Here is a 12,212-nt window from a genome sequence, read left to right as displayed (position 1 = left end):
ATTAAAATGGCCCAGCTGCTGAATAACGTTTTTCATAGCTGTTTTATCTAATTTATAATTGAATTAAACATTACTATTGTACGTAGTTTTTTTCTATTACTTAAAGTTCATAACATCGAACCGAACCCGAATTTTAGACCTGACCGAACCGAATCGAACCATAAATAAACTTGTCATCGAAGCAAACCGAACTTGAACTTAAATCTGACCGAATCTAACTCGAACTTTAAAATTTGGGTTCGATTCCCATCTCTAGTTAAAACTTATGAGTCAGAGAAGTATATGCATTTTAAAAAATGAAAAAAAGGTGGGGTGGGGGAGAGGAATGGTGACATAGTGTCTCAAATCGTACATTGCTTATTACTTCCTAAGTCCTAAATCATTAATAAAAACTAACAAAAGTGATCAAAATCTATTACTTATAATATATTTATAAAAACACCTATTATTTATTTATTAAAATAATTTCTCTATTTAACTTTAAGCCATAATGAGGATTTGCACAATGATATACATGGACTTTATTTGTATAAAAAGTAAGTGAGCTTACAATTTTATGTGTGTTGGGCTCTGCTCTAAACGGCTGATGTTGAGCGATTACGTAGAATTCCCTCAGAGATGTTTGACGCAGTAGTGCTATGGACTGTAAATAGTCAGAAGCTGGGAGTCCAGAAAATTTACTGACATCACAAGTTATGTTGAAGGATTCACCAACTTCATAAATAAACTTGTCTACAATAGAATGACCTGTGAATAAACGGTGGTTGTTTTTTTTTTCTATAAAAAAATCACCAACATTATTTTGAAAAATGATTTACTTTAAAAAAAAAATTAATAATCAATTCCTCTTTATGAAACTAATCATGCTCTAGAACAGTATTTCTTTTGAGTTTTCGTTTGTTTAGGGTCAACCTGAAGGTAGAGACCTCTTATGGGGTCGAATGACCATTTGGAAGTGGTCACCTGTGACTATCGAATCAATAGATGTTATTTCTATTTTTCAAGAGAGTTCTTATTTCTTTTCGTTTCTTACAAACTGTAACAAGCATATTTATACTATAATTGTTAAACATTTACTCAAATTAAATTTTTATACAAGAAATTAAAAAAAGATCGTCAAGTATCTACATCGTGTATGGGGGTTGGGCAAATGCCCGGTAAGCCGGTACCCAATTGGGACGGTAGGGCCAGTGAAAGAGCCGCATGGACGTCACTAACACTTATTTATAAATATTAGGGCTCCTCTCCATCCATACCTAAATCTAAAAATAGAAAGGTCACTGGAATAAACGGAAACCATTCCGGGGGCCTCCAAATCCCTTACAGCTCCAAGTAGGTCATCCAGAATAAGCCATGGATTTAAGAATATTGCAGTGGAATTGTAGAGGCCCCAAGGCCAATTATGAAGAAATGCAGCTACCGAAGGACTCGGAGACTCCTGTAGCTGTCTGCTTTCGGGAAACTTTTCTGACAAACTCAGATAATATCAGTTTCCGAAACTAAAGCACATACAGAAGGACTGCTTAAGATGGGGAGAGAGCATCAGTTAGAGTCTGTATACTTGTAAAGGAAGGCATCTGCCAAGAGAAGGTAGAATTTCAAGCTCATAACAGGCCGTAGCAGCTAGGATAATCCTACACAAGGTTATCACTTGCTGCAGTTGAATTCAACAGACATGGAAAACCCAATAAAACAACTCCCTCGGTCCTATATAATCCTTAGAGATCTCAATCCCATAACTCTATGTGGGGATCCAACAGTAATGACACAAGAGAACGTATGCTGGAGGATGTATTCTTCCAACATAATGTATGCATATTTAATGATGCATCATCGACCTATTTGCATCCGGGAACTTGATCTCACACGTGCATTGACATTACCGTATGCGTTCCTGGACTTCAGGACGATTGTAAGGTGTCACTTCCCAATCATCATTGCTAACAATTTCCCCTCATTGGGACGACCTCAGCGGTGGAAGCTGAATAAAGCCGATTGGGGACAATTTCATAAAAGATGCTCCTAGGATATCACAAAAAATATCCTTAAAGAACAGAGTAAAGTAAAAGTAATGTAAAAATCCCGTTCCAGACCTTGTGGTTTATAGGGCAGATGAAGTAAAGGTCATCTGTTTCTGTGGCCTGCTGTTAACAAGGGTGTCACGTGGCCAGCACAACGACCAGCCGAATTTACTTTTCCCAAACTAATGTCAGGTACCCATTAGAGCTGGGTCACAATGAACAGAATCCAGCTGATATCTTTGCTAGCAAGCTACTTGATATTGCCAGGAAAGTTGTACCCCTAACCTCCGCCAATACAAAAACGACAAAGCAATGCGTTAGAGATAGGAAAAAAAGACTGGCTGCATTTATAAACAATCATTCCCATAAACAAAAATTAAAGTTCTTCAGGATAGCTAGAGCGAAGGCTAGACAAACAATACAGTCAGCCAAAAGGAATTCCTGGAGAAATTTTGTTTGATGTCTGGATGTCAAAACTTCTGCTAGAGAGGTTTGGAATGCAGAGAAGGCGAGCAAAGGGAAAGAATACAACGCAAGAGTGCATTTGAAAAACCAAAGACGAACTGTTGCGCGCCCAGAGATATAGCTGACTGCCTTGCATCCTCAATAGCAGATAAATCATCCACTCAAGCATTTTCCAAAACACTCATTGGCAACCCTGCTAAAAATATAAACCACCCATTGACCAAATCAATAAAGTAGAAATGCCACAGAACCCTCATTAGTTGATGAATAAATTAAATCACAAATTAAATTTATGACTTTACTGTGTACACTTTAGCTCTTGTGATATGATGGGAGAATAATCCTTGAGGGATTATGGGACTGACATAGCCTAAATTGCACAAAAGTGCCAAAACCCCAAAAACAAAAAACGCAATAAAATCTTAATCTCACACCAGGTATAACTCAGGTCTAAGCATTTAAATATTTTATTAAAGTTTTTAATCATTAATTTTCCCTAACCTAGCCAACCAAACAGTAAAATATCGCCACCACCCCTCTCAGATCCAACAGCCCCTCCCATTACTTATCTCACATTTTAACTTTCCGCTTTTTACTTACGCCAAACAAGACTTATACAGAGGTCGTCTCCCCTTAACCAAGCTAGTTGAACGTCTGACCAAGGCATTCCTCACATTCACTGGACCAACATGGACAAACGAGAGACGAACTTCTCTCCTCCCCTCACGTTATGACGGACAGGTCACGCTTTCCCAACTGACCCCTTGGCCCTCCTTTCATAACGTTAGGCAAGCTACTTTACTAATTATGTTATTATGTTATTTATACAAATTGCTAGGCTACCTATCAAAAGGCTGGAGTTCCAATCCCAAATTGTTCGGTGATTGTAGGCGTTTTATTGTTAAAACGATTTGTTGGAGGGGTTATGGTGAAGCCAAAACAATTAGGAAATGGCTTTTTAAACTTAATCCCCCCCCCCGCCTCAGCTACGCTCATAGAATTGGGTTGTTTTGTAAAAATGTTTTATATGTTTCGGATGTTCCTTCAGAGTTGAAGATAATTACTTCCTAATCCAAACCTCCCGCAGGACGACGGGGGATGGGAGCGGGTAGGGTTTGAACCCGGGACCATCGATGAATCTGAACGACAGTCCAGCGTGCAAACCGCACGACCAGGCAGCCATCCTTCTATATGGATCTAAGAGATGGGTATTATACAGAGAGCAACTATAACTACTAGAGCATTTTCCCCAAAGATGATTTTCGCTCCATCATGGACATACGGTTGCAAGACCGCACTACAAACAGCGATTTCATTGCGTAACCCGGTATGGACAGTAAAGAGGGACTTCTTATGGCCCGACAATTATGCTGGGAAGGGCACGTATCTCACCTTTGGAATAACGTAAACCAAATGCTGGTGAGCTAAAAGGTGGTCAACATAACAGAGTTGCCCCAAAGAAACGCTTTAAAGATCAGCTTAGACGTCAACTTGCCTTAGCTGACAGAAGCGGTACGTGACGTTTTGGCGCCGCCGTTTTGGCCCCGCCGTTTTGGCGACGGGACGTTTTGGCGCGAGCCGTTTTGGCGACGGGACGTTTTGGCGCGAGATATCATTTGACGATAATTTAATAAGCACGTAACTTTTATAATAATGTTTATTTCACTCTACCATAATATTGTATGTATAGTATAAATTCTGACACCGTTCAGCGAATTTTTTTTTTTTAATTATAAAGGTTTTGCTTATTTCATGAATATGGGCCTATAATAAGTCAGATTCCTGAATGGTAATGACATGCTATATGTGAGTTCTGCTAATCGCACTGGATGACATTTTTGGATTTCTTTCCAAAAGATTTTGTTTTTTATTTGACATTAGTGTAATATACGAATTAGCTAAGTGTCACACTGTAATATAACAAAAACCATGTTAACATCTAAAGCTCTATTACGATGAATGACGACAATAACTCCACACATAGTAAAGATCAAGACACGGAATGTGGTCAGTACAAACTCTAACGTGAATCCACCAATATAAACAAACACTCTGGGCGACAATAGATAGAAACAAATTCACGACACTATGATACTTTGAAAAGATATATTTTGAGAAATTGGGTAGGGGTGATTTGGGTGACACATCTCGCATTGACGCAGGTAGAGTTAAACAAATGAAGACAAGACCAGCACCGAACACTGGTCGTTGGCGTCATGCGTCTGGCGATCATCTCCTTGGGAATGGTCATTACATGTGACACCTATCCCGCCCCCTCTCTTCTGCTCACATTTCACTCCTTGTATATACTCTTTCCTCCACCCCTCCCCTCTCTCACGCGTAAGACGATAATCTGTTTCTAGCAGTCCACTTGACATCCCTAGGTGCGAATTTATAATCCTTAATCTTTAATTCCGAGGGCGGCCCAAAGTCTACCCCTCTCTTTCAATCTCTTCGCCCCTACGTCTTTATAAGCTCGCGTACTTTGGACCATTCACTAATCATTTTATCCAGTACGCAGACAGACTAGAAAAAATTTTCGCCATTTTATTCTATTATATTTCTAACTAAAAACCTGGTGGCAGTCTATATAAAAAATGGAAAAAGTCCAGTCGAAGCGAGGAAAAGACAAAATTTCGCATGAAGGATATCTCTATGTTTTCGATAAGTTTAGTGCAGACCACTCTAAGAAGTTCTGGCGTTGTGAACTTAAAAATGAATATAGAGCTCGTCTCCACACTGATGCTGTAAACAACGACCTTGTTCTAAATCAACTCTAGGCCAGCACAGCCATGGCAGTGATGCTGTAAACAACGACCTTGTTCTAAATCAACTAGGCCAGCACAGCCATGGATGTGATGCTGTAAACAATGACCTTGTTCTAAATCAACTAGCCCAGCACAGCCACGGAAGTGATGCTGCACAACTTCAGGCTGCCTCTATTTTAACAACAATTAAAAAGAAGGCTGCTTCTTCCACAGAGATACCATCTTGTATCATAAACAGCTCTCTACAGGGACCTGGTTGCATGCAGCCTCAGAACGAGACAGCTGGAGGTCACTCACAAAGGCCGCAGGATACACATTTGAGACCAAAAGAAAATCCGCTGCCAAGGACAGACGCAGACAGCGAAATGAAAATCTTAATGGACTACCGAGAACAATGGGTATGCTTGACATGAATGTGGTAAAATATGCAGGTCACAGCTTGGGCTACGTAGCCATGGGAGATACTGCATACCTAATTAATCTTTGGACCCGAAGACAAGCCTTATTATTATTATTTTACTTTTTTGAAGAAGGGTAAATTAGCGTTAAAAACTCAAGTTTAAAACTTACCCCCTCCCAATTAAAACGCTCATTAGATTAGGTGACTGTGGTTAGCCCAAACCCAACCACATCTACTCATGTAATTTCACTTAACTGCCAAAGAAAACAAACAGCTAAAAGAAAGATTTGATTTAGGCACATCGGCACAATTTAGGCCATGTCGATAAGAAATGTCCTAATTATAAACATAAAGTGTCACTAGACTTGGACAACAATCACATAAAATGTTACTTTCGACTATTATGTGGACAGCTGTATTATTAAATTGAGTTGCGTCTGGTAGTGTTGCTCTACATTTATATTGACCAGCATCAGCGAATTGAAAGTTTTGAACTGTTACAATAAGTCTCATTAAGTTTCTGTTGGTTGATGACTTTTCCCCACTAAATCGAACTGTCCACTGATCTGGAAGATCCTATCAAAGAATGTTTGATAAAATAAATTATAAGAAAATATTTAAGCATTATATATAGATTTTATTTAAACAGGTATGTTACACGTACTTATTTTTTTAAAAATGAAGAAAATATTGTTACGTATTTCTGAATCTTCTGGCTAGATGTATTAGTTGGCACACAAATAAAAACACTGTAAAGAACTTGACGACTAAACTTTCAGTTTCATATAACTTTAATGACTATTAACTCTAACATTACTGTAACATGTAGCGTAGAAGACTGTACAATATCTGTCAGTTTACAGTTAGCTATACTTCGTTGCACTGCATCTCTTCACTTCGTTGCAATTCCTCTCTTCTCAACTTGCATCGAGCCGTATTCCACAGAACAGACCAACGACACACTTCCCAGTGTCGCTCCAGGTCTCCCAAAGCTGAACCAAGTCGTACTCAAGTCTACCGAATCAGAGCCGCACACGTCTTACATCGACTGTATCGACTGTAACGGCTCAAGTCCACTGTAGTTCGCTGTATAGACTTTAACGACAGTAGTCCACTCCAGTTAACTCTACCCTAGTTAACTTGCACCGAGTCGTACACATTTCTCTTCCACAGAGCCGCACACGTCTTACATCGTCTGTATCGACTGTAACGGCTCATACGACTCCATACGACTGACTTTCACATTAACTCTCTGGCTTATATAGAGTCCCTAATCGCTTGTCCAAAGTTGCACAAACACGGCTAGTATTCTCCGAAATAACACGTGAGGAAACGTCATATCCTGTCTTTATTTATACACGTAGATTCCAGAAAACACTCGATGCAGTGTCATCAAGTCGGGGTCACACGTAGTGACCTTTATCTGTCACTGTTCATTAGTAACTGTCCCCCTACTTAGATCTGTTCGTCCCCTGGAACAACACGTGTGGACACGTCACATCCTGTCTTTGTTTGTACATGTAGATTCCAGGGAACACCAGCTGCTGTGTCATCTCGCCGGGGTCATACGTTGACCTCTACCTATCACTGTTCATTTGTAACACTGCCCCCTTCTTAGATCTGTTCGTCCCGAACAGATTCTACTTCATCACGATACTGATGAAATCGATCGACGATCAATTAGGAAGCTTTGGTGGTTGCCCCCTTCTCAGAGATGTTCTTTCAATCTGGCAGTTGTCCATCTTCTTTCCATAGAAGAATGGGAGCCAAATCTTCATTTTTCAGCAGTTCCTCACAAATGTTTTCATCAATCTTGGTATGGAAACATCGATCTTCAGATGACGACATTGGGCACTCTTGTCGAGAAAATTCATCAGCATTCTAACGAGTTCGTGCTTCACTGGCTGAGTTTTACATTTTCAAGCATCTTTTTACAGATGGGTTAGGGCTTTTTCCAGAGCTTCTTCAGAGATGACCAGGTTCATTACAGTACAGCAATATTCACATGTTCTTCTTACAACAGCAACTGACTTTGGGTTTGTACGATGCCTGTTGGGTTGATCTTCTTGTACAGTTCTGTCACAGATGGTTACTCACTACAGTTCTGACATCTTAAACTACTTCTTTTCTGTCCTTCTTGCTTCTGACTTAATTAGCGTTCTTCTAAAACCTCTGTTATACTTCATCAACCTATTCTCATGAGGAATGTTCTTAGATTATTCATTAGTGGCTTCACACTTTCAACTGATTCGTAAGGCTTTCTTCTTTGGTCTGATGGTTCCGGACAGAATCTTTCTAAAAACATGGGCTGTGGAGTTTCATCAGTGCAGGTGGGGGTCTATCAGTGGGAGAAGTGGTGGGCTTGTTTTCTTACAACATGGGCTATGGAGTTTCATAAATGCAGGTGGGGGTCTATCAGTGGGAGAAGGGGTGGGTTTGTATCTTGATCTTGTTGGAGCCATCCACGTTGCACTCTGCATATGTCGCTTTCTCCGCCTCCTCAATTTGATATTTCTTTGGTTGCGTTGATGTCGTTGTCGTTGTCTTGCTTTCCTGTCGATCAATGCTGATGGCAGCGACTTAGCACATAGGAAGGCATTGTATTTCATAGCTGTAGTCATCAAGACTGTTGATCTAACAAGTTGCTTCAGCATTATTCTTCGATGGGTGCTTTGCGAATGAGCTGCAAGTCCACTTGAAGGCAAGTTGTCAAACACGTCATCACCTTCATCCGAGTCTGGAGGACTCGACTGTGGGGCAGGTTGATAACATTCAACGTGCAAAGGTCCATCAACTTCAAAATCAATTTCTATTGTGTTTCCTTGACTTTCACAAGGGCTTCTCGTGCTGATCTTGACAGCTGGACAAGCTTCTGTCAAGTCTAGAGCTTCTTGGTGTGTTTCTTGGCATTCAAAGTCTTCTTGCAAAGCTACGTACGTACAGTTCTTGTCAAACACATGGGTGCAATAATCAAGCTTGGAGTTCCTCTCGTAGACACTGGCAGATAGACAGAAGTCTTTAAGGCCCACAGCAACAGGCTTGGACGCAGACCCAACGTTGTCTTGATCTGTTTGGCTGGTTGAGGTACTCATATCATGTTTATCTATAGCTAAAGCTTCGGTCAAACTATAGGTCTCTTCTATTGTTTCTTCAGCGGTCTCATTCTGCTTTTCGTTGAAATAGTAACAGCTATCGTCTCTTTTCATTTCTTGTGGGCCACATTCGTTTGGTTTGCTATCACAGTCACAGACAGCACAACCATCACCAGCATCCCTATCGTAATTGTCTGTATCGCCACATCCTTGGTTGGACAATTGTTCGCTGTTCATCAATGGTGTAGCTCTTTCATCTGTCGACTCAATCTGATACTGTTGGGTGTTCAGCAGCTCATTAATCATGATTCTCGTTTGATCTTTTATCGTATCTGTTTGTTCTTCTGTCTTGTTGGGCGTGGCAGCTATTTGTTCATTCTCATTCATGGCTTTGGTCAACTGGTTAAATGAAGAAAATCGGGTGTTGATTTCTGATTCTATCTCCTTAATGCTCTCTTTCACCGAGTTCATTTTGTATTGCAAAGTTCTCAGGAGCTCCATCGTATTAGGTTTGATTTCAAATTGGCAAGTGTCCGGATTCTCATCTTCCTCCAACAGGGCTTGTCTGAGACGTGCAGTTAGCGTTTCCTTATTTCCGTTAAGCTGTAGACCTCTTTCTCGAAGCTCTTGTCTAAGTTCTTTCATGTCAAGTTCAATAAGAAGTTTGATGGAACACATTCTAGCCAGAAAGATCCCACTTCTGACACCAATTGTTACGTATTTCTGAATCTTCTGGCTAGATGTATTAGTTGGCACACAAATAAAAACACTGTAAAGAACTTGACGACTAAACTTTCAGTTTCATATAACTTTAATGACTATTAACTCTAACATTACTGTAACATGTAGCGTAGAAGACTGTACAATATCTGTCAGTTTACAGTTAGCTATACTTCGTTGCACTGCATCTCTTCACTTCGTTGCAATTCCTCTCTTCTCAACTTGCATCGAGCCGTATTCCACAGAACAGACCAACGACACACTTCCCAGTGTCGCTCCAGGTCTCCCAAAGCTGAACCAAGTCGTACTCAAGTCTACCGAATCAGAGCCGCACACGTCTTACATCGACTGTATCGACTGTAACGGCTCAAGTCCACTGTAGTTCGCTGTATAGACTTTAACGACAGTAGTCCACTCCAGTTAACTCTACCCTAGTTAACTTGCACCGAGTCGTACACATTTCTCTTCCACAGAGCCGCACACGTCTTACATCGTCTGTATCGACTGTAACGGCTCATACGACTCCATACGACTGACTTTCACATTAACTCTCTGGCTTATATAGAGTCCCTAATCGCTTGTCCAAAGTTGCACAAACACGGCTAGTATTCTCCGAAATAACACGTGAGGAAACGTCATATCCTGTCTTTATTTATACACGTAGATTCCAGAAAACACTCGATGCAGTGTCATCAAGTCGGGGTCACACGTAGTGACCTTTATCTGTCACTGTTCATTAGTAACTGTCCCCCTACTTAGATCTGTTCGTCCCCTGGAACAACACGTGTGGACACGTCACATCCTGTCTTTGTTTGTACATGTAGATTCCAGGGAACACCAGCTGCTGTGTCATCTCGCCGGGGTCATACGTTGACCTCTACCTATCACTGTTCATTTGTAACACTGCCCCCTTCTTAGATCTGTTCGTCCCGAACAGATTCTACTTCATCACGATACTGATGAAATCGATCGACGATCAATTAGGAAGCTTTGGTGGTTGCCCCCTTCTCAGAGATGTTCTTTCAATCTGGCAGTTGTCCATCTTCTTTCCATAGAAGAATGGGAGCCAAATCTTCATTTTTCAGCAGTTCCTCACAAATGTTTTCATCAATCTTGGTATGGAAACATCGATCTTCAGATGACGACATTGGGCACTCTTGTCGAGAAAATTCATCAGCATTCTAACGAGTTCGTGCTTCACTGGCTGAGTTTTACATTTTCAAGCATCTTTTTACAGATGGGTTAGGGCTTTTTCCAGAGCTTCTTCAGAGATGACCAGGTTCATTACAGTACAGCAATATTCACATGTTCTTCTTACAACAGCAACTGACTTTGGGTTTGTACGATGCCTGTTGGGTTGATCTTCTTGTACAGTTCTGTCACAGATGGTTACTCACTACAGTTCTGACATCTTAAACTACTTCTTTTCTGTCCTTCTTGCTTCTGACTTAATTAGCGTTCTTCTAAAACCTCTGTTATACTTCATCAACCTATTCTCATGAGGAATGTTCTTAGATTATTCATTAGTGGCTTCACACTTTCAACTGATTCGTAAGGCTTTCTTCTTTGGTCTGATGGTTCCGGACAGAATCTTTCTAAAAACATGGGCTGTGGAGTTTCATCAGTGCAGGTGGGGGTCTATCAGTGGGAGAAGTGGTGGGCTTGTTTTCTTACAACATGGGCTATGGAGTTTCATAAATGCAGGTGGGGGTCTATCAGTGGGAGAAGGGGTGGGTTTGTATCTTGATCTTGTTGGAGCCATCCACGTTGCACTCTGCATATGTCATTTCTCCGCCTCCTCAATTTGATATTTCTTTGGTTGCGTTGATGTCGTTGTCGTTGTCTTGCTTTCCTGTCGATCAATGCTGATGGCAGCGACTTAGCACATAGGAAGGCATTGTATTTCATAGCTGTAGTCATCAAGACTGTTGATCTAACAAGTTGCTTCAGCATTATTCTTCGATGGGTGCTTTGCGAATGAGCTGCAAGTCCACTTGAAGGCAAGTTGTCAAACACGTCATCACCTTCATCCGAGTCTGGAGGACTCGACTGTGGGGCAGGTTGATAACATTCAACGTGCAAAGGTCCATCAACTTCAAAATCAATTTCTATTGTGTTTCCTTGACTTTCACAAGGGCTTCTCGTGCTGATCTTGACAGCTGGACAAGCTTCTGTCAAGTCTAGAGCTTCTTGGTGTGTTTCTTGGCATTCAAAGTCTTCTTGCAAAGCTACGTACGTACAGTTCTTGTCAAACACATGGGTGCAATAATCAAGCTTGGAGTTCCTCTCGTAGACACTGGCAGATAGACAGAAGTCTTTAAGGCCCACAGCAACAGGCTTGGACGCAGACCCAACGTTGTCTTGATCTGTTTGGCTGGTTGAGGTACTCATATCATGTTTATCTATAGCTAAAGCTTCGGTCAAACTATAGGTCTCTTCTATTGTTTCTTCAGCGGTCTCATTCTGCTTTTCGTTGAAATAGTAACAGCTATCGTCTCTTTTCATTTCTTGTGGGCCACATTCGTTTGGTTTGCTATCACAGTCACAGACAGCACAACCATCACCAGCATCCCTATCGTAATTGTCTGTATCGCCACATCCTTGGTTGGACAATTGTTCGCTGTTCATCAATGGTGTAGCTCTTTCATCTGTCGACTCAATCTGATACTGTTGGGTGTTCAGCAGCTCATTAATCATGATTCTCGTTTGATCTTTTATCGTATCTGTTTGTTCTTCTGTCTTGTTG

The 12,212-nt window shown here is 41.0% G+C and overlaps 1 protein-coding gene across 4 annotated transcripts in view; it reads right to left on the bottom strand.

Moving 5' to 3' along the window:
- LOC129922803 (uncharacterized) overlaps positions 1-12,212 on the bottom strand; it is a 95,009-nt gene that overhangs the window by 38,527 nt on the left and 44,270 nt on the right. For all 4 annotated transcript variants that reach the window (XM_056010141.1, XM_056010143.1, XM_056010144.1 and 1 more), the window contains exons 3-4: positions 6,047-6,230; positions 551-747 (exon numbers count right to left, since the gene is read on the bottom strand). In XM_056010141.1, the coding sequence (XP_055866116.1) occupies positions 551-747; positions 6,047-6,230 (381 nt within the window). The remainder of the gene's footprint in view (positions 1-550; positions 748-6,046; positions 6,231-12,212) is intronic.

This window comes from Biomphalaria glabrata, chromosome 14 (genome assembly GCF_947242115.1).
Source record: "Biomphalaria glabrata chromosome 14, xgBioGlab47.1, whole genome shotgun sequence".
Classification (NCBI taxonomy): Eukaryota; Metazoa; Mollusca; class Gastropoda; family Planorbidae; genus Biomphalaria; species Biomphalaria glabrata.
Note: the sequence above shows the minus strand (reverse complement) of the source record. Positions and strands in the feature narration are given on the sequence as shown.